We start from the raw sequence: 24,196 nt of genomic DNA, 5'->3' as shown, positions 1-24,196 counted from the left end.
ATGCTGGCGAGGAAAATCAAAGTGAAAAGTGTGAGAAGAAAGAGGATCAAGACCAGGATCCTGAACTTCCAGAACCCCCCCCCCCCCTCCAAGATGAACTTCAACTGTTCACCACTCTGACTACTGAGATGGAGCAAACAGAAGCTCCAGCGGTGATAGAAATCACAGTGGAAAATCCAGTGGAAAATGAAAAAGCAGAAATAAACAAGAAACAGGAGGAACAGGAAAAGTCGGCGGCCCCGAGAGAAGAGAGATCCAAAAAATTCACTTTTTGGCTGGGGGAAAAAATCTGTAACGCCAACCTCAGCCAAGAAGTTTCCATGAGGCTCCGTCTTCGATCACTTTCGTTTGGGTGAATAGGGGAGGTAGAGCAAAAGCGCTATGGCGCATGCTGAAGGCGGGCAAATCCGCCTTCCCAGGATTAAAAATAGTTGACGGGGAGCACTCATCACTTACCAAGATTGCCAACCAGTGTGAGGGAAGGGTCCCACTTTATGTTCACCCCTCCTTCTATAGAGCACTAATGATAACATTCCCCTTGGACGTGGGAGGTCTGGCCAAAAACGGGCGGGTTACGCCCAACCTGCTCTCGGGCAGTCTTGGTCAGACCCCCAGTAGACGAATACTACTAGTTAGGGAAACATGGCCTTGGACCTAGCTAGTTTGAATGCAAGGGGCATGAGATCTCGAAGCAAGGCTGCTCACGTGCTGAGGGATCTCGTGGCCCTTGAGGTAGACGTAGCTGCAATACAAGTGACCCACTTTGTTGTGGCTGGGGATTGCGATGTGCTGGTAAACGATTTTGATGTTTACTCAGTATATGGCAGTTTCCAGAGCCAGGGGGTTTCTGTGCTAGTGAGTCGCACCCTGGCTGCGACAGTTACACTTGTCCACGAGGACGCTCATGGGAGGCTGGTCGTGGTCAATGTTGCCGTTAAAAGCGGCGTGTTCCGGATTGTGGCAGTTTATGCGCCCAATATCCAATGTGAGAGGGTTTCCTTTTTTTGGAGGGTGGAGGTGTTTCTCTCTTCGGGTCTGGAGCGGGTAGTGCTAATGGGGGATTGGAATGCCATCCTGGACCCCACGATAGATAAGGTCAGGGGTGGGCTAGTGGGTCGGGGCGGTGTGACAACAGCCTGTCTGACCTGATGGCCTCATGTGATCTAGTCAACAGGTTCCGTCTGGATCACCCAGGGAGGGAGATGTGGACGTGGCAATCTAGTTTGGCCGCCGGTCCGAGTACATACTTTGACAGGATGTTAATTAGAAGGGGCGATATAGATTTCCTATCTTGTCCCACGTTCCAATGGCTAGGCCATTCGGACCACAAACTCGTGTTGGCCCATTTGAGATTACGTAATAGGCCTAGGTTGGCTTGCTACTGGAAGTTGAACGTCTCCTTGTTGGAGTCGAACGACTTTCAGGAGCAGCTGACATCACTAATTCAGAGGGAGTTAGTAGGGGCGGTTACTGAGAGTAATCATGGTGGGTTAAACTTAAGGTCAGCATTAGGCACTTTTGCGTCCAATACTGCCAACGCCTTGCGCTAATTAGGCTCGGACCAAAAGGCACTTAGATGATGGGCTGACTTGGGCGATGGCAGGGGGGGATTCCCTAGAACTAGCTCTTGTTAAGGGGGACCTTAATTGCTTGGCTAGCGAGCGATACAAAGGTCAATTAGTTAGGGCGCTTCACACAACTACCCAGACTCTGCGGCCAGGAGTTTAGCAGCTATATAGCTGGCTCGCCCCGCCTTACTGCAGCCTGAGCTGCGAGGGGATGGTATGGAGCATGAGGTCATTATTAGGTTGAAGCAGGTTAGCCGCAACAAATCTCCGGGACTCGATGGTTTGCCCTACGAATTATTCTTGAGGCTGTCGCCCATGTTTTGCCCCTTCTGACAGGCATGTTCAACCACTTGTTTGCCCAGGACACGATCCCGAGGCAGGTAATTAAAGGAGTGGTCATGCTTCCGAAGGGGGACCAACATGAAGGGGGGAATCTAGACGATTATAGACCCATTACTCTGCTTAACGTAGATTTCAAGATTTTGTCCCGCGTTGTTGTGAACCGACTTCAGGTCATTATCGGTGACTTGGTCAAACCGGATCAGAACTATGCTGTGAAGAGTCGATCAATTCAGAAAAATCTGCAGTTGGTTCGCATGATCTTAGAGGGGTTAGAAGACGACACTGAAGCCGCGCTGATCAATTTAGATCAGTCCAAGGCATTCAACAGGTTGAACCATGGGTTCCTGAGGGCTGTTGTGGAAACTGCTGGCTTTGGTCCAGACTCCCGCAAGTGGATCTCCGCCCTGTATCGTGATCTTACGATAGTGGTGCAAGTAAATGGTAGGTTGTCGGAGTCCTTTGGGGTCTCCCGATCAGTGCGGCAGGGTTGCCCACTATCGCCTCTTTTGTATGTCCTGGCGTTGTCAGAGTCCTTTGCGGTGATAGAGGCGATCGCTGAGTATGAAGTTGTCACAGGGGCCGTGATCAATTGCAGCAAGTCCCTTGGCCTGCGGCTACGCGCCTGGACTGGGGTAAACTCGCTTCCAGGTGCGTTCAGCAGGACTGATGGCCTATATGCTACATACGTGCTTCCTTTGATCCTTTACCATTTATCTGTTCTTCCTCTGCTGATGAAGGTCGCAGAAGACCGGTGGGGGAACGGCGTTTCCTGACCGAATGCCGAGCTGCCCTTAGGGCATTGCCGGGGTCCAGTGACCTTGCACGGCCTCGGAGGAGGCTATATGAGGAGTTAGTAGTGGGGACTGCAAAAGACCCACTGGTGGAGCGGCTACATCTGTCCAGGGGGAAGTTCTTTCGCTGTGGAATTGGGCGCCTGCCAGTAGCTACATAAATAACTCAGAGTTCTCAATTACGTGGAGGCTAGTCCGGGACAAGCTGCCACTCTTTGGCAGACTAGCCACGGATTTTCGGGATAGTGAATATTATTATCCCCCGTGCCCATGCTGTAATGACGAAGAGGAGGAGGAAACGAGAGAACATGCGTTCTTTCTTTGAAGCGGGGTGCAGAGTCTCTAGGAGTATGTCGGAAAGGTAACGGCTTGCATCGACCCCGAGTGGTCGGTGCCACTTGATTTAGCATACGTAGTCGACAATGTGGACCCGCCGTTTGACGGGGAGAAACGAGGAGTGTTTCTAGGATCCTAGCTGTAGCGCGGTTAGTGATGTGCGTTGTCTATGAGGAGTGATCTGTTTCCGATCAGGATCTGTTTGTTTATTTTAAGCATCAACTTAAAATAAAGATCAGATGTGATTGGAAAAGATTGCACCGCATAGACTTTGATAGGAGATGGATGCACAACACTAGTTTGTGCATCCGACGAGGCGCTAGGTTCAAGTTCGTGTTTCTACCCTAGTGGTGTTGGTCCTAAGGTGTTAAAGTTTGTTTACTTGGAACCCAGCCCCTTATGACGTGTAATATAAGGTTCTCCTTATAAGATGGGTAGGAATAGGCTAGATCGGTAAGTAACTTCCAAGAGTGGATATCTTGTGCTTTGTTAGGGCCTAGACTAGGGTAGTATGCGTGTTGATCCTGTTTCTGTAGTCTTTTATTTTTCGATAGATTGGCAATAGGAGAGCTTCCAAAGATGCCCAGTCCACTTACTTTGTTTTGTCCCTGGCCTGTTTTTGCCCATTACAAACTTTATCTTGGAAGATGCCATCCATCCCTGTTAACCCCGATCCCAAGTTATTTAGCATAAAATCCCTTAGGTCCTCCACTCCCCTCTAGGGAACGACCTGCTTGCTTTCACCCCTTCCCCCCCTGGAGAGAGGACTGGAAGACAGTGTTATTTTAAGTAGGTCCTGGTAAGCATGTATGCGGTTGCAAATAGTGCGTGATAGAAACTCTAGTGTAGGTTTTATAATAAAGTACTTGCTATCTGACGCAAGTCTAGCCTAGGACTAGCAAAGACCCCTATTTTTCCCCACTTCCCCTTACTGGCCTTGGTGCCTAAGTTGTTTCGGACCCCAAATAAGACCTTGGCAGTAGATAATGCCAAGGCCGGGGCCAAAACGACTAAATAAGGTTTCTCGGCATCACGCCGGGAAACGTCCAGAAGCAAGTAGCTTTGATCAATCTTGTACATCATACAATTGCTATTCAATCTAGACAATTGGGAGCTGCTTTCCCCCTCCCCAACATCTGTTTGAAAAAAACACTCAAATTTTGGTAAACAAACCCAAACGCTGCGTGACTTCTATTTGACCTTCTTAATTAGGTCAAATGGAAGCAGCAGAGTTAACTTTTAATTCGCACGCCTGTTTTTATAGTTCGCGGTGGCTCAATGGTTAACATTGCACGATTTTTTTTTCACACATTAATCACTCTCAAGGGTACAGGTTCGATCCTCATACTCACCTACCGGAACATTTTTTTTATTTTTTACCCCCCCCCCCCGGAGATTTGATTTACCTGAAGACACCCGGGCATCGCCGGGTACCCCCCGCTAGTCTCTATATATAAAAGCGAAAATGTGTGTATGTATGTGTGTTTGTGTGTCTGCTAAAAACTTTGGACAGACAGAACAAAAATTGACAAACAAGGAATCATATTCAAGCTCCATCGTTCACGCGAAAAATATCGAAAAATTGGCCGAAAACGTTAATTTTTTTCACCTTGATATCAGCCATTTTCTACAGGCGGGGGTCAACAAAAACCGTCCTCTCATGACGAGATCGGTTTTACGCATGCGTCAGATGACATCATGACCTGATTTAGTTTAAATAGTTGAAGAACTGACTCAATTTTATGTACGTCATGTTAGCTCAGTTGGTTAGTGCCTTGGGTCATTATCTAAACGTTTTGGGTTCGAATCGTGGTATGAGATGTCTTTTTTTTTCGATTTTTTTAAATTTAAATATTGAAGCAGGGTTATTTAAGCCATTTTTCACGTAACGTTCGTTTTTCTGTTTTTTTTGTTTTTTTTTAACTTCGCTTATTCTTAGGTTTTCATCACCACTATCCCCAACCGACCATACACACACCCAAAAACACTCGGGTACCCACCGATTTTTTAAATTTTAATACCGAAACAGGCTTATTTAAGCCATTTTTCACGTGTTTTTTTTGGGGGGGGGGGTTTAGTTTTAATGTTTGTTTTTCTGTTTTCATTTTTGTTTTTTTCGATTTTTAAATTGAACATCTTTCGTTTGCCTTACGTTTGTTTTTTTTGTGTTTCTTTTGTTTTGATTTTTGATTACCCACCGCCCAGGTACCCCCCCTTATTTTTTAGATAACGTTCGTTTTTCTGTGTTCTTTATTCACTTCGCTTATTCATTAACACCCCCACCTCTCCAAGCATCGGGCAACGCCGGGTACCCCCTCTCCACCCGCTAGTTTATAATAATTGTGAAGTTTATAATAATTATGAAATCCGTGTGAAAAATGTTCAACAATGGAGCTCATGCTACTATTTTTCTATAATTTTTAAACTATGATTTACACGCCATTAGAGAAATTGAACTAAAGCAGTTTTATATCATTTGTCATAGACTGAATCAAGGGAGATAATTCTGAGGTAAGGAAAATATAAATTAAATCCCTTCGTAACTCGTATGTATAATATTAATTTTTTATTGTAATTTGTAAATATAGTACTCTGTTAGAACACACATTAAAATGTGTTAATTATTCAATCGTCTTGTTTCTAGACACAATTTAATTATTAGTGGTTTTCATTTGGAGTTTCGGTCCTTAAAAATAACAGAAAAGTCGAAAGTAATTCTGTATTTGTTCAAAACGGGTTTTATTGATAAAGGACATTTCGGGGTCTGTTTACCTGCAGAATTTTAGTTTCCGCTATTAATCTAATAAAATAAAATAAAAAAATAAAATAATAATTATACTATATTTAACATGTAAATTAGGCGATTGATAATGATAATAATAATAATAATATCATGACTCATATATAAGGCGATACATTTTGTCCTGATTTCACATTTGCAGAGAACACATATCAGTGAGGATGCATTCCGTTTACGTTAAAGACAACAGGAGACTTTCAACAGGAGGTTTTAAATTCCAGAGGAGAGCTGTCACACGTAGAAAGTTAGTGAGGAATCCACAATTTGAAGCCTTCCGAATGAAAATCCTCCTTCAACGCAAAAGATGCCTGGAAGAAATTGCCGAATATAAAGAAAAATATGCCTTACTCGTCGAAGCGAAGAAACAACAACGTCAACACGAAGAAAAGAAGAACGATAAAGAAGAAAAAGCCACTTTGTTTGATTCAGAAATGATGGAAACAGACGACAGCTTGTAAAAGTTTTGGCTGTATAAATAACAAACGGCCCTTTTCAGGGCCACCAATTTATAAGCAAAGTTCTTGTTTACTATAAGCATAAAATGCAATATTTCACTAAACATAACCTATTCAAAAATGAAAAGCGTTTCTTGTATTTATGTAAAATGATTTAAATTCTTTAAAATTCTCGACACTTTTTCAGTTAAATTATTTCCACTTCGATAGATAGATAGATAGATAGATAGATAGATATTGAATAAGTGGAGAGAATTATGATGAATTAAATGTCTACACGTCCACATGTACATAGTTTGGTAAAAAGTCCATTTTTAGATGTGGTAAAATTCCAGCTGCTAAAAATAGAGGATACTCGAGTCTAAAACAATAAAGAAAAGTTCTTCAGTCGACAAGGATTTCACATTTACTGACACAGAACGTAAAATATGAAGGATTACATCAGAACAGATTTTCTCATAGCTTAAATGCATTTCGTATTTTTAATAAATATTTTGTGTATAACATTTTAATATATTTTTAAAAATTTAATTAAAAATGAATTTCTTTATTTTTTTATTTTTAATCATTCGATAATACCAAGTCGTAAAAGTAATTTTGTTTTTAAAACAGTTTTAACATTTTTCTATCAATAGAATATTTGTTTCTGCAAAGGCTGTTCTAATTTAATAAATAACGATAAAAACAATAATTTAGGAAATTAAAGCTTTCATTTGACGACACTAAAACCCATTTTTATTTAATTTGGCGAAATTAAATTAATATAACAATTTCTAAAAACAATAAATTCTTTGTTGTTAAGCAGAACGAAAATACATTTCTTCAAATCAAAATGCAATAATGGTCCTTTGTTGTTAGCCCCATTTCTCACGGTATGAAACTTTTAGTGGTTGGTAGTGGATTTTTTGAAAATGATAGAAATTTATTCAGATTTTCAAACTGAACAAACTTTGTGTTATTTAACTCCAATATAAATCATTAAAATGCGTGTGAAAAATGTTCAATAATGGGCTTCATGGGAATGTTTGTTTATTACTTTTTCAAACTGATTTAACGCCATTAATAAAATAATTGAACAAAAACAGTTTTTATCATTTTTTTAACCGACCGAATCAAGGGAGGTAATTTTTAGCAAATGAAATTAAAAATTAAGTCCCTTTTTAGGTGTTAACTTTAAACTTTTCAAAGTAAATCTATAATCCCATTGTTTTGTAATAAAAATATATACAGATAAAATTCTATTAAATATTCATCAGAATGACCACTGAAATCTCGCTACAGTTCAAACAAATTTTCATACTTTGTTTAGTAAATATACTACTAAGAAAACATATCGAAATGTGTAAACAAATCTATAGTATAGGCACCGCCAAAAATGGCCGAAAAATCAAGTTGTTGCTTTTTTTTAAACGAAATTACATTTATCAAAATCCATTTTTTCTGAGTAACTTTTTTTTTCCAGAAAGATAAAACCCTGAATTTTATCATATGGAAAACAGAATAATGTAAAACTTTTTCTATTTTTAATTAAATTTTAAATGTTAAATTTTCCCCAAAAGTTAACAATTTACATTTTTTGTCTTGCACAAAAAACGTACATAAATATTAAAAAAAAAAAAAAAAAAAAAAGGTTTTTAAACTAATTAATTTATTTATTTGTCGTCTAAGATTTAGGATGATTTTCTAAGAGAATATGCAAAAATATTATAATATAAGTACCTGAATTTCAAATAATTCCACTTATAGGCAACCAGTTACTTCCCGTCGATCTAGAGTCCAGATCGACAATGTTTACGTTTGTGTTTAATAAAAAGCAAACTATGGAAGACCAAACAGGCCAAAAAAAAACTTATTTTTCAGTGATGAAGATTTCAATGTATTATTAACGCTGAGGCTGACCAATACCAGATAGGTGACCATTTGTATGAGTTTGGTTTTTAATGTGTATGTGTGTGGTGGCCAGGCTCCCCAAAATGGGGGGAGGCAATTTAAAGCAGAATAAAAAAAATTATTTCAGCGCGTTTCACCGTAGTCGAAAGGCGGCAAACGTTTTTAAACAGGATCGAAAAAATGATGCTATTTTTAGCACAAAGGGCACAACATTTATCGAATTTTTTTTTTTTTTTTTATCGATTCTTCAAAGCATGCCCTGTTTAATAATGGTCATGCATTATTCGGCTCGCTAAAAAAAATTGTTAATTTATTTATCAAAGATTTTAAAATGGCTTTTTTAGTATAAATATTAAAAAAAAAATTTTGTTTTGCTTAACTTAAATTAATTATTTTACTTAACATATTCACCGAATTTCACACTTCAAAACTCAAAAGCGGGATAATTAAACACAATCGAAGTTCTGATATTCAGACGTCAAAATAAGGTATGCAAACAATTTTGTTTTTTTTTTAATCTATGATTCTGTCCCTTACAACAACACAATATGTTGTGTTCAGTTTCAGATGATTATTTTAAGCATATTTCTACCCCCTCAAAACAAGGGGGGGGGGTTGTAAGCAAAATATATATATATATATATATATATATATATAAATATCGTTTATGAAAAATAAGTACACTGTTATAAAGGTCATTCTTCTCTTAATAATCGCTGAAAATTTCGTATTGATCGGATAATTACCTGATTTTTGGTAGATTTTTAAAAAGACGGTCCGTCAAAAAGTACTTACCTGCCCCTCAGTTTTGGCTGTGCCTACTATAGTATGACTTCTAGGCGCCATTTTGAAAATATATGTGAAATGAAAAAATCGACGTGTACGAGCAATACCACCTCCTCCATCCTTTTTTTCATTTTCTTTTTTTTCAATCTTAATAGCAATATTTTAATATTTCTGTATCATTAATGTTATAATTGTTAATTAGATATAGAATATGAAATAAAATATGTTAAATATATATAGAGAAAACAATAAAAACCATAACAACTAGACAACAAAGCACAAAAAAATCGGTGTACATTTTTAAGCAGTTACAAATTTTTGTGAGATTGTGAAAAGAAAAACAATTTTATATTACATATTTCAGATTGATAATTTGTATTATTTGATTATTGGGTACGTGACACAACGGATAATGGCGTTGATTCAGTTCTAAGCGACAAATCGCTAGGGTTGAAGTTTACATCCTAACTACCGCCGATATTAAATGGAATACTTTATTAATTTCAAAATTACAGTTTCCGTAATTCAATCTAGTCGTCCAGCTTCGAAAATATGTTCATGGAGAAGTTTAGAGGTTACATCGGCCGTAACGATATAAAAATATCAATTCAAATCGGAATAGTAGTTCGAATAAGCTAAATTGGCTTTAAAGAAATATGCGTTACTTGTCGAAGCGAAGAAACAACAAAGTCAACACAAAGAAATGAAGAAAGATGCAGAAAAAAAAATTCATCACTTCTGCTTCAGAAATGATGGAAACAGGCGACCTCTCGTAAAAGTTTTATCTGTATGAATAACAAACAGCCCTTTTCAGGGCCACCAATTTATAACCAAATTTTCTTTTTACTATTAACATGAAATGCAAATAATTCACAAAAGTTGTATCTGAATGAATAACAAACAGCCCTTTTCAGGTGTTTTGGATGTTATTTAAAAAAAGTCATCTAATGTGAGAATAGTTCGAATAGTCCATATAATATAAATTAATCATTTTTTAAAAATGAATTATTCTTCGTTATTTTTATCTTCATTATCGAATGTTGCCAATGTTTGTTATAACACAACAATAATGCAAAATAAATTTCTCTATAATTTATTATAATTTGATTATTATGAATGTGTGCAACTTAAAAAAATAAAATAAGAAACAGTACACAGTTTTATAGGTTTATGTGTAAAATGATTGAACATTTAAAATTTTTATTGTATTAAATACATGTCTACGTGTGTACAGTTTGAGAAAGAGTTGGTTTTTAAATGTGAAGACAATTGGGACACTTGTCTTAAGTAAAAATTAAAATTATCTCAGTCTAGAAGGATTTCTTCGCATCTTGCAAACAAGACGAGATATATTATGAAAATATTGTTTATGACTTTTATGAAAATTTAATCAATATATTTTAAAATTTAAATTAAAACTAATTTTTTTCATAGTTAAAATTTTTTTCTTAATTATTAATAACTAGCTGTACCCTGCCACGCGTTGCTCTGGCTTGATTTGGTGTAATGGAAAATTCTAATAAAAAGAGAAAATGCATGTTTCTTATATTCTTAGTTCAGCAATCCACTCAAAAAAAAAAAAAAAAAAAAAAAAAAAAAAGGCGAAAATAAAAAAAAAATGGTACTCTTGCAGAATTGGATCCGGATCATGAATAAACACTCCCAACCTCCCCATATTAAGAACGGCTTTCGTAATAAACGACACCCATGCCTAACCACGTGTTTTTACCTTTTACCTGTCTTTCGTCTTTTAAAAACGGCTTTTGGAATAAATGCCACCATTCTCCCCATGTTAAGAACGGCTTTCAGAATAAACACCCCCAAACTATCCATGTTAAAAATTGTGGAGGTAGACCTGATGTGAAAATTTACCTTTTGTCTTTTTAATAAATTGTTAATTGAAAGCACAGAATAGTGACAAAACACCATCCCCTCCCCTTGGTAAGAATGGCAAAAAAAAATAAATAAATAAAAATAATAATAATGGTTTTCTTGGTAAAAACTTTTCTGTATTTCACCTAACGATTTTTGGTGCTAATGAACTTACTGATCCGCGCTATTTTTTAAATTGTATTTCCAAGTTTAATTAAAGTTTTATGATATGTTTTTTATTCAATTGTAAGGTTAAAGTACAGAATAGGTACAAAACACCCTATTGTTAACAATTGTTAGGTTGAAGTATAGAATAGTTACAAAACGCCCTCCCCATGTTAAGAATGGCTTTCTAAATAACTATTATTTTAGAACGGTACTTTCTCTGCATAAGTACCATGTTTTGTTTATTAAATTGTTAGGTGAAAGTACGGTACTCATGGAGAGAGTGACCGTGCTGAAATAATAACATTTAAAAAGCCATTCTTAACATGGGAGGGGAGGGCGTTTTGTATCTAATCTGTACTTTAACCTTACACTTGAATAAAAAAAAACATAAAACTTTAATTAAACGTGGAAATACGATTTAAAAAATAGCGTGGACCACTCTATTTAAGCAAGTCATCAATCTGTAAAATTTAAAAAATAGCGTGGACCACTCTATTTAAGCAAGTCATCAATCTGTAAAATTTAAAAAATAGCGTGGACCACTCTATTTAAGCAAGTCATCAATCTGTAAAATTTAAAAAATAGCGTGGACCACTCTATTTAAGCAAGTCATCAATCTGTAAAATTTCTTCGAAAAAAAAAAAAAAAAAAGCTGTACTTTCACCAAACAATTTATAGTGTTAATAATAAAAAAGTTCATATTTTCTTATATCGAAAAAAAAACGAAAACAAAAAACAAATAAAAACGACTTCGACTCAAAAAGCAAGCGACAAACTTTTTTTGGCTGAAAAGAAAAATTTTAAATGAAAAAAATTTGGAAGATAAACAAATGAATTATGTTTTTTATTTTTTTTACTTATCGAGTAAACAGAAAATGAAATCTAATTCGTTTCATCAAATCGTGGTGTGTGAAATGAATCGAACCGGAAGTTCAGTTCTATTAACAAAACAGGTTCGCACTAACGGCTTATGAAAATATATTTATTTTATTTAATAAATTAATAATTGGCGATGTGAATTTATTTTAATAACAAAAACATCCCTCGACTCTAAAGATGGGTTGTCTGAAAATTTCAAATAAATTGGTAATGTAGAAATACGGTTGTATAAACTTTGAACAAACCAAGAATTACATTTTTATATATATATATATATATACATAGATATATATATATATCAATGACTGGGGTAACGCCCATTAGACTCTTACTCGTTACTATCCGAGCTACTGACAGATTGATATGTGTGACATTCGCTGCTGAGTATGTATATACTTGATACATACGAACTCGGGAAGGACCGATCAGCGAATGCGCTAAGCTATGGTTCTCCCTTCTAGAATCCAAAGCGCGCTGAGGTTAGATGGGATAATGTTTCCCTTGTGATATTTTATATTCATCAAATAACAAAGAAAAAAAACAAAAAAAACAAAAAACAGCGGATTATGCTTCAATTCCAAAAATCACGGGTGCACAACGCGACTCTTCTTTTATTACTAAATACAGAAATATCTGGAGGGGGAGATTTTTTTATTTTTTAATATATTTTAAAATGAAATATCACATTACTCATATGTATATATATGCCAACTCAATATATAGCTGTTGAAATAATAACCAATCATTCGCACATTAAATCGGAATTTGATTCCTTTTCTTTTTTTTCTTCTCTTTGTTATTTGATGTATATAAAATATCACAAGGGAAACATTATCCCATCTAACCTCAGCACGCTTTGGATTCTAGAAGGGAGAACCATAGCTTAGCGCATTCGCTGATCGGTCCTTCCCGAGTTCGTATGTATCAAGTATATACATACCCAGCAGCGAATGTCACATATGAAAGGTTAAAAATTAAGTGACTTTGAGCTTTGAATGCTTAATTTTACGCATGTGCAAAAGTAACAGCAGGAGCAATGTTTTATTTAACTTACCCTGCCAAGGTCAACTGCTTTGTTTTCAATTTTGACTCTTTAGCAGCATTTTTTACCAGCTGAAAAACAAGTCCAAAGTGTGCTATAGGTCCAAATACCTTATATATAAAATTTAAACTCTGCAGATTAAATATTCAGAGAGGAGTTTGATAGAAACTTTTCACACACACACACACCAACAAGGTAACTTATATAAAATATATACAAATATTTCTGTGTGCTAGAATGTTTTAATCTTAAATTCTATACAATTATGCAGAATGTAGAAACTATGCATAAATAGAATTCAGCGTAATAGTGAAATGAAACCAATCCTCTAATAAGAAACCATAAAAATGAATAATTAATGAAAGCTCATTTTTCAAAGGAATATGCAAATTAGTTAACGTTCATGTAGGTGTTTGCATATGCATAATCGAGTACATTAAGTTCATTTTATTAATTTTCAAATAGAAAAACTAGGTTAATAATATCAATGACAGAGCATAAAAAAGATGCAACTTTATAAGTAGATTGATGTTATGCTTGGATTAGTGATTTTCTAAAATCAGCTTATTAATCAACAATGTAATTAGTTAATGTATAAGAAAGATTTTAATATTCTATTACGATATACAACTACTATGAAATAGTTTAATATTTCTGTTAAATTTTATTTATATGAAAACTAGCAGTGAAATGTCGCAAACAAAGGGTGTTTATGTGATTAATGAAAAATAATCTTCCTAGCTAAAGTAAGTCTTCTATAATAGAAATCTCACCTTTCTGTTTAAATGTATTTTTGTTTGTATGTTTGTCTAAAACTTTCGACAGAGGCGACAGATTTTCACAAGATCGGTATCATTTTGAACCTGGATCCTTCGGACAACAAATATCGAAAAATTGGCTAAAAACATTAATTCCTTCACCCTCAACTGGACACTTTTCTACAAAGAGGGAGGGGTTGCTTTTTTCGCTGATATTTTCGAAAGTCGTCCCCTCTTTTCGATTGACTAGCCTTAATTTAAACCTTCACTACCTCCGGTTTAGCGATAGATGCAACGGCAAAGACGTCACATTTTTGTCACATTCTTTTCCTCCTTTCCAGAACAGGTTCGAGCCTGCCTGCCTACCTACTACCACTTTATTTTAAAAACTAATTTTTTTGTTGCTCGACATACACCTCCAAACACCTGGGCAATGAAGAAAAACTAAATCTAAATACATTTTTAGTGTAAAGCCTACAATGGAAAGATAAAATTTCAATTTTTCGAAACTGTTGATGATGAAAGTAGAAAATCTGGTTTCTTTTTATATATTTGATATCGGCTGCAAATGATGCTTGTATGATTAGTGTTTCAAGATTTTTTTTTATCAAACTTAGGTTAATTTGTCTGTATGACATATTCTATTGTTTTTAGTCAATGAATTTACCTTGGCTTTAATGACAGCCTTGAAACCAACCGCAGGCCTTCATCACTTTTGTGATGTAAGCACTGAAGGTTATCGTGATCCTAGCTTTTAGCTCATTCTTCTTGTCATGGTTGGATCTGATGGTATCCATTTTTTGCCAGATCCACACAATGTAGTCGAGGAGATTGCATTCAGGCAAACAGAGTTAGATGAATTTTTTTTTCTTTTTTTTTTACAAGTAAGTCATTTATCAAGGCCCGAAGGCCACTCGAGGGGAATTTTTGATAGTGGTTGTAACTACTTTCTTGTGAAAGCCCAGCAAGTGGGAGGACCATAGAGTGGAGCTCAGTCGAGCACCTGCCATGAAAATAACGATAGAGCAGACATGCTTGAAACGTCTCTTCTGTGAGAAAGAGGTTGCAGAGAAGAGAAAAGAGCATCAAAGTGTGACTAACAAAGTCAGCTCAGGTCTTCTTTCACTGGTGCAGCAGAATGTAATCGTGCCATGGCATTTAGTATTCCTGCAGCTGAGGATGGCAGGGTTTCGCTACCTTGCTCAAAATGTTGATTTACCCATCTGTGTTCAGCCAGCAGCCCTCAGAAAAAAAGTGAAGTGCTATGGTGTCATCTTCACTTCTGATCACATCCAACACCGTGATTGTCATTAAAAACTGTCAACACAACTCTCAGCATGTCTTTGGATGAAGCAAGTCACCTGTTGTTCTTGGAGTTGATCTTCAATTCTTGACAAAAGTTTTTCTTGCAAAAGACTCATAGCATGTTTGGCATTAATGTGTACTTTAACTTGATTAATTATACATTTCAGTTGTTTTTCTTGGATCGCCTTTTACAGAAATTGTCTCATCTTGTATGAAATGTAGTGGATGTCTTCATACAGCACCAACCGAATGAGCTTTTCATCTACATCTTTCTCTTATAGAAATGACATACACTTACTGGGTTTATTGTCGATAACCTGTTGAATTTTAGAGATAAACTTTGGCATTCTTAAAATCAAACAGTCGATCATGCTTTTTTTTTTTTTTTTTTACGTCCTACATCTTTTTATTCCTTTTTGATCTTTGAAGCTAAGGAAATCCGCAATCTTATTTGTCCTTTTCAATTGGATTCTCATCACAAAGTATGAAGGTTCAAAAAGACAATATTAATAATGAAAGCATATGATAGGGTCTTATTTAGAATTCAGCTAAACGTACCTGTCATGGAATGAAGATGTCATATCCCCAAAATCATGTTAATTAATCAAGTAGTTTTATTTTTAAATCAAATTTATAAAGAAGCTAAAAGCGTCCATCTTGCATCGCAAAAAAAAAAAAAGGTCAGATAACTTCACAATAATTCATGTTTTTAATGCTAATGACTTGATAAAAATCGCTTAAAAATTATTTTCTATATAAAAAAAACAAACTACTTGACCAATTATGTGATGTTTGGAATATTACATCCTCATTCTTTGACATATACGTACATTAAAGATTTTTTTTTCTGCGTTTTGTTTTAATTAGGTTGAATTCTGGATAAGAACCCAAAAAGCATAAAATTAGTTGAAAATTGTGGACAAATATTTGCACACACGTGCATCTAAAATATTTAGTACATCCCATTTACATATTTTTATGTAGCGTTTTTAATCATCTTGACTTTTTCAAATAAAATGCATAAAATCAAAAAGCAGTTTTTTTGTTTCATTTTTGGATTTGTGATCATTCATGTTTTTTCTTTTTTCTTTTTACAACGGATATATCACTAGGGCTATGACAAGAGAATATTCTTATTGCTTTGACTCTTGAGTATATATCCGGCACAGTTAGACAGTTAATCAATCAAGAACCACATCACTCTTTATAAAAACATATAAGATATTAACTGATATATACTCGAGAGTCAAAATAATGAAAAGAATATTCTCTTGTCATAGCCCTAGTTATCGTCTATCAAAGCCCACTAGGGGGGGGGGGTTAATGAATGTGAGGTGGTAATAAAGTAATTGTAAATGGACTAAGTTGGGTACAATTTGATTATTTAAGGGGGTGGTTCAACAAAATGTTGAATGTTTACACTGGACTTGAAGGCTACCATACTGTAGTAGATCCAGAAGCAGACCAATGAAATGGTTTAATGTAATGAAGTATGTTTAATAAAGCTGAATGAAAGTTTTTTTTATTTTATTGAAATTGCTGGCACAGTGACAGGCACTATTTCATATTTATATATGCTGGTAAATAAAGTTTGATTTCCAATGGAAAAAAAAAGTAAAAAGCTAATCCTGTGAAGAAAAACAGCATCAAGCAGATATAAGGCAAAGAAATCAATACATTATATATATATATATATATATATAACAAATAAACAAACAATAAAACAACAAAGTGAAAACACAACAAAAACGACTTTGAATATAAATACTTTCTTTTTATATGATCCATTTTTCCCCCCCTGATCAGTGAAAAAAAATGTCAGGAGCCATTGCAGCTCCACCCACCCTTGTCCGCTGCTCTGATGTGCTGAATTGGTGGGGGAAGGTAACACGTCCTTCTGAAAAGACCAGCAGTCCTTTGCTGTCTCAAGAGAGAGAATGGAGGAACAGTCCCAATATTATCCCATCCTGGCCTTCATTTTTTCACCCCGGGGGGGATCACTTTATTATAATTTGTCTTTTATCCACATCAGTCACAACTGAATGTTGGCCAACAACAAAATTCAACAGAACACAGTTAATATATGGACACACGTGCCTTCTTTCTTCACCTTTTTAACGTTAGACTCTGAGGGAGATCACATACAAAAAAAAAAAACAAACAAAAATCGCTTTGTACAAATCTCTTAGTTAAGGCCTCCTGGAGGGAAAGAGTTTTTTTTTTTGTTTTTTGTTTTATCTTCTTTCTTTCATCAACAGTTTTTTTTTTGGGGGGGGGGCAGAAAGAAGAAAGTAGGATGGGATTTCTTACAAAATAACCCAAAACATTAAAAAAAAAAAATCAATGGATTTGTAAGTCTTAAGTATTTGTAGTTGTACATAAAAACAACAAAAAAAAACAATTTCTTTTTCTTTTGACAAATCTGGTGTAAAGAGAATTCACTCGGTTCCCCATTTTTATTTTTCGATTCACGTCCGATGGCTATATCAACATGCTCGGGAGTCACTGCCATTAATCCGCTCACAGATTGTGAATGTCTTCTGCTGTCGAAAGGCTTACAAAATTGCTTTCTAATTTGGCAGGACATAAAAAAATGGTTTTTATTCGTTATCAATTATCAGTGATTTAAAAAAAAAATAAAATGAATGTAAATGTTGCTATCTGGCTTCCATTTATGGCCAGTCTGAACAGAAATTTAGCCAAAAGTTTGAAGTCATTAAAAAAAAAAAATGTCTGCTTTAGCAGGCTATCACATTGCAATAAGGGTTCAACAGAGGAAGGAGGGGGGACATAGAGGAAGAAAGAAGGGCTGAGTTTTTTTTTACTGTTCTTACTAATTGCATTCTTCAATATGCACAGTTCAAGCGAGAGAGATGAGTGCTATCTATTATATCATGAGAGCAGTTGCAGCAGTTCTTCTCTTATGTCATCCAAACTGGGTTTATACTCACACACACTCCTGTCTAAGCATGAATCTTTACACATTCACTGATGAGTATACACATCCTTTTATAATACATTATCCTGAGAGAGAGAGGAAGGGAGGATGTAACCATTCAATCCAGCTATGTTACCTAAACTGAAGTTGGCTAGACATAGAATAAGATTAGACTTTACGTTGTTTCGCAAAATTGTGATCCTTCCCCCCTCTAGTTTCTTTTAGGAAGAAAAGCGCTAATTTTTCGGATACAAGATGTTGCTTCTGTTGTCAGAGATGAGTAAAGGGTTAAATGTTGATAAAGTTGGACAGAAAAAAAAATGCCCTGTGAAATATTAAGCTCGTTACAGATGTAAAAAAAAAAAAAAAATGGAGATCCCTACCAACTCGCACAGCAGAACTCGTTCACTATAAAAAAAGAACGATCAATTTCTAACCGACTTTTCCCTCCTCTCTCTTTTGCTGGGGTTTAGCTTTCCTAAAAAAATTTATGAAATGTTTTACAAGTGCTTCTTTGGTTTCAGTAGCTAGCGCACACATGCATACACACATACACACACATCAGCTATACAAAAATAACAACATGATCCAAATGACAATTCTATATTCACTCTGTAAGAGACAAATGATGGCACTACTTGGCAAGTGATACTGAGCACTCAACAGATTCTAATAGGTATACAAAGGAGACGAACTGGAGTTTATGTCGAATAAACGGTTACAAATTTTCCCTCTTTTTCTTTTTTTAACCAATGAACATTTGCCAGCCTTGCTGCAGCCATCGCTAATTTGGAATTTCCTAGCTGGGTGATCACTGGTGCTATGTCATTTCTAGATTTATACAAATCAATGGATGAAAGCAGATGTCTTGAGTTTCACTTGTAAAAGGGAAGGGAGAGGGGTAAAGAGAGAGAGAGAGAGAGAGGGGGTGGAGAGAGGTATGAAGAGGAGACACCTCCCCTCCTCACTCACACCTTTAAAAGACAAAGTCGTGCATCTACACAAATAACAGTCAATGTCAGAACAGTTAAACTTACTACAAATCCATTTGTCCCAGAGCCTAAAATGGTAGTAAAAAGCCAAGGAAGGAGTCTCCTGGCTGGGAGAAACGTTGGGAGAAAAGCTTGATAATGAGCCCCCGCCCCTTTTAATTTCATGGAGCTCTTGGTATGTGAAATAAATGTTTCTATTGACAGTATCTTTGCCGTTGTATGGAAAAGTATATACATACATACACACTCGCATATATACAATATAACACACACATGCTATTCAAACAGAAATTCCAGCAAAGACAACTGCTATCTTTTTTTGTGCATTTCATTAAAAAAAAAAACAACAAAAAAAAACCAATGCACCACAGATTTTCCCATGACACGCAAAAGGCTCCAGTTTAAATGAACATGTCCACAAAATAAATATAACCTTCTGCAAAGCTTAGAACTATGTGTCCAAAGTCAAACTGTTGTGAAATAATTATGCTGGTCAATTGGTCACAACAGTTGTCCAACGTGTGGTGAAGAATTGGAGTTTGTGGAAACACTGCAAAGCAATGAGGAAGAGATGCTGTGTTGATTGTAATGGCTAAGATTATGAAAATAGTTTCGGATTTCTGTCGTTATGTCCAAAGATGACTGCCGAATAGTCCAAAGATGAAGCCTCACACGGAAATCTGTGAGGGATAGGGAACGACTCTTAAACCCAGATTCTGGAAACAGACCAGTCACCTTTCACAGAGCAGGAATTTCCAGACATGAACCATGACTACTTTCTTCCCGTCTCCATGGCCGACATACGTGACCACACCCGACGAGGCTTTTGAAAAAGTACACAATTCAGTCTTCAAGTTAACAGGGTATTTCTATATTTCTATAGAGAGATATTTATATATATAATGATCACTGCAAGAGAATCTCCCTGCAAAGAATCGAGCCGATTCCTTTCAGGATTTAAAAAAAAAAAACAGGTTTCAAGTTCAGCAATGCAATTGGCATATTCCATTAAAAGAAACAAAGGAATGGCCCAAAATGTGGATAACTTGCAGGGTTACAACCATTCTGCTTTGTAGAATGTAGAAAACTAGAAAAAAAAAATGTCTGCCTCTTAAGTTTGGATGCAGGAGCAGAGGGAGGATGGGGAGAGTACTCAACATGAAAAGAACTTGATAGTCCGTCAACTCAATTTTTTTTCCCCCTAGTAGCAACAAATAGACTATCACTGATCTTCCACCACTTGGGATGATTTAAGTTTTTTTTTGTTTTCTTTTGTATTCTTCAATCAGTCTCGGTAGCACCGATCAAAGAACTGGGTTGGAAATATGGATGACAGAATGAAAAAATAAAAAAAATAAACACTGATTTGATTTTGCCATTTTGGGTTTTAGTCGTTGTATCAGCAGCTGTGGTGACAGGTGACAGTCTTTTGCATTATACCAGGTGACCTTTCATTTCAAGGTTGGCTTGTGTCAGTTGTTGAAGGCTCCCCCTCGGAGTGGGGCAGCGAGATCGAGGAGGACTCTCATAGCAGGGGTTAGGGACGATGTTGGGAGAAATTGATAAACTTGGACCTAAAAAAAAAAAAAAAAAAAAAAATTAGTCTTGGTACATTTGATATTTGTTTGCATGTTTTTTAAAAAAAATTTCCAAACCAAACAAAAGTTATGAGCAAGAGTAGTTAAGTCTACTTTTAAAATAAAGGCAGCAGAGTCAGAAGTAATGGGGCACTCAAAATAGCTTTAAATAATCAACTTTGATATTTAGGTAATATCTATAAATTTTATTCTTCCAATGGCCTGGTTACTTCTGACTTAACCTCTATATGATTTTTATGTATTAGGTCATCCTATACGTTCTGTCTTTGCGGATTGCCAAATGAAAATATCATATACTTCAGTGTATAAGACGAACCTTAAAGTTAAAAAAATCATCTTTAAAAAACAATATTTCATAGGATACTTACTGGGTGTTGCAATCTCTAGCCTAGGCTAAACATAGTTTTGTGATTTAGCAGTCATCTTCTACAACCAATATATGATAAATTTATTAAAATTTGCTCCAATTTTATACCTCATCTTAATATATATATATATATAAAATGATTTTCATTTTATATATATATATATATAAAATGATTTTCATTTATAAACATTGGCTACATATGTGCATGCATATTTGAGTCATGATTTTTCTAGAAATCTAACCTCAAAAGCCAAATTTTATAATGAAAGCAAAGATCTGCCCAGGTGACATTTGATTTCTAAAAATAAAATTGCAACTGAAACATGTATGCACATATGTAGTCAATGTTTGTATAAATAAAGAAAAAATTATACTATAATAACACTGCTTGTCATTAAACACTTGACAAACAGCAAAGTTTCATTGGATTTGAGCAAAAGTCCAGCAATACAATCTTATCTATGTATCTACATAAAATGTTATGAGCTATTTTATGTATACAATTTAAATATTTACTTCAACAGTGCTCAATATATGAGCAAGTTATAGGATTGATTGCTACATATTTTCATCCATTAAATATATGATTAAATTTCAGAAAAAATCAATACAAAACTTAGGTGATGTCCAATTATATTATCATTAAAACAGTAAAAACATTTGAAACTTTAAAATCTTAAGAACCCTTTTCTCCAAAAGATCTTTTGTAAATTGTTTCAATAAAGTAATAAAAAAAACTAAAGTAGTAAATATTTTTTGATTAACAATCAGAATGTGAAGAAAGCAATCAAGACAATTAGCCATCAAAATTCAACAGTTCATGTCGATAGGAAAAGAAGAAACTGCCAACAAATCTGTAGAACCATTTCTTCTGCAATATTCTATTCATGGGGGAGGATTAAAGGAGGCAAGAAGAGAATTAGCAAGACATGCAGAATTATAAATGGAAAATGTTTGATAGGATTTCAACCACCAGGATATCATGCGACATTAGACGTCTTTCTCACTTCAACAGAGTTTCGTTATCATGAAGACGCGACAAGGCACAGATCATTAGCATTAACTATTTTAGTTACCACAGCAGTAAGAAAAACAAAAAATAACATTGTAAAAAAACAATGTACTTTGATAGAACGATGTAACAGAGCTTGAACGCGCATATGCAAATCATTACAGAAGGAGAGAGAGTTGCTGTGGGCATAAAAAAACTGAATAACTTGATATTCATATTATGAAAACAATCCCTCCAAACACGATTTATCTTAATAGAATGTTGAGCAACCTCCCACTCCCAAAAAACAAAGAAAAAAGGAAAGGAAAGAAAAAAGGAGAAAGAAAGACAGAGAAAAACAGAAAGACAAGAAAAGGAAAAGAGAAAGCAAGAAAAAAGAAAAAAAGAAAAAAGAAAGAAAAGAAAAAAGGAAACAAGAGAAATAGAGAAAAAAGAAAAAAGAGAAGAAAAAGAAAAAAGAGAAAAAGAAAAAGGAAAAAAGAGAAAAAGGGAAAAGACAAAAGAAAAAGAAAAAAAAAAAAAGGAAAAGTAAAAGAAAAAAGAAAAAGAAAAGAAAAAAAGAAAAAAGAAAGAAAAGAAAAAAGGAAACAAGAGAAGTAGAGAAAAAAGAAAAAAAGAGAAAAAGAGAAAAAAGAGAAAAAGGAAAAAAGAGAAAAAGGGAAAAGTAAAAGAAAAAAGAAAGAAAAAAATTGTTTTCTTCCAAAGGATATCCTTTTACAGATTCATTTTAGTTAAAATGTGAAAGTTAAGATTTTTCTTTTTTCACAAAGACTATAAAATCGAATTGCAATGAGTTATAGTAAAAACGAAAAAAAAATGTTTTGAGTAGCATGATCTAAGAATTTATTTTAAGGTTTTGGTGACTAAAATGAGATGGCATATTTGTATAAATATAACCTTTGCCTTTCATTCCAAACTCTGCGAGAAAAATAAAACTAAAATGTAAATAATTCAAAACTTCTTTTTTAATAAAAAACGTTTGTAAAATTCTTTTCCATTTCAAAGAAAGTCAACAAGTTGACAAGAAAAAAAAACAAAAAAACTAATAAATAAATGAAAAAAATTTATTTTTCTATCTTGCTAATTGTAGATGCAGGAATCGGAAAAAAAGGAAGTTAAAATAGTAAGTTAAATAACATAAAAAAAAACTAATCAAACGCTGAAATTGTGAAGACTTGCCATGCAGAGTTTGAGAATTCACTGACGGTGGGACCATTCTATGTTGAGAAGGATCCGCAGGGTAGGAGATTGTAGAGATGGCTGGAAAATGGACAAGAAACAAAAAAGTCATGCAGGAAGAAAATAGTGATTGCCGAAATGGAGGAAGACATAAATTGATGGACAATTAAAACAGATTTAAAAAAATAATTATAATATATATTTTCTTGTTTAAATCATGCAAAGTAAGGCAAACAAAGTTCCATAAGACAAGAGCTGTCATCTCTAACCTAAAAAGCAAGGCAAAAGAGAAAGGAGTCAAAAAAGGATCTTGATTCTTAAAGGTTGCTAATTGTCATTCAAGAAAGGTCAAGCAGCAGCATTTCAAATTGCATGATAAAGTTAATGTAATTCAAGTCAAACAAGTCAAGATTTCTCTTAGTAAAATTTTAATAATCATTATTTCTATATTAATTAAATAGTGTCATTGCTTTTCATATGCCTATCTTTGAGTTTCTCACGGTGACATTAGACTTTTTCTGATGTACTAAAAGTTTACTGTTGGAAATAAAAGAGGGGGAAACAAAAAGAAAACAATCAAACACTTACAATCTCCGTTTTGGACTTGAGCAGTTAAAAAAACAAATTTTTTAAAAATTCTTATTCACCCAAAAACAAAGCATCAGTAAAAGGCTACTATTTGGGACCATGTCTACAGGGGACTATGTGAAGAGATGAGAGATGTTTGTTCACATTACGTTTAAATTTCCGCATATTAGTACAGTCAGGGAAGCAGAAAACAGAGATTCTAAAATCTAACAGTCTAAGAAAGTATTTGCAGCATCTAGTATTTTCAGCATGAAGGGGTGGGATTTTGCTGCTAGACAGGTTTACTGGAGTAATTCCGAAGATGTTCTATGAATTGTTTAAGGGATTGAAAAAATGTACTAATAATTGGCCTATTTGGTTGGAGATTATAATAAAGTATTATTATTATTGTCAGTGTGTCATTAACCTGAACGTCACGGTTGTTTTGTATGTAACATGTTAAAATAATAATGAGCAAAGAGCAGAGCACCGACACCGAGTTCCATTAAAGAAGATGAACACAACACAACACAAAGATGAAGACAAAGAGC

At 34.9% G+C, this 24,196-nt stretch overlaps 1 protein-coding gene across 20 annotated transcripts in view; it reads right to left on the bottom strand.

The window, feature by feature from the left end:
- Nucleotides 1-16,745: 16,745 nt before the first annotated feature.
- LOC145248789 (nephrin-like) overlaps nt 16,746-24,196 on the bottom strand; it is a 482,982-nt gene continuing 475,531 nt past the window's right edge. For 10 of the 20 annotated variants that reach the window (XM_080110435.1, XM_080110438.1, XM_080110434.1 and 7 more), the window contains one exon: nt 16,746-20,496. Coding sequence is in view for 10 of the 20 variants with exons in the window: in XM_080110434.1 (XP_079966560.1) it covers nt 20,357-20,496 (140 nt within the window). In the remaining 10 variants the exon portion in view is untranslated. Of the gene's footprint in view, nt 20,497-23,078; nt 23,160-24,196 lie in introns of all 20 variants that reach the window. The other 10 variants (XM_080110432.1, XM_080110431.1, XM_080110436.1 and 7 more) reach the window with 4 other exon arrangements.

This window comes from Euprymna scolopes, chromosome 27 (assembly GCF_053919585.1).
Source record: "Euprymna scolopes isolate OS-2025 chromosome 27, ASM5391958v1, whole genome shotgun sequence".
In the NCBI taxonomy this organism is placed as follows: Eukaryota; Metazoa; Mollusca; class Cephalopoda; order Sepiida; family Sepiolidae; genus Euprymna; species Euprymna scolopes.
The sequence above is the reverse complement of the archived record's forward strand: the minus strand, read 5'-3'. Positions and strand labels throughout refer to the sequence as shown.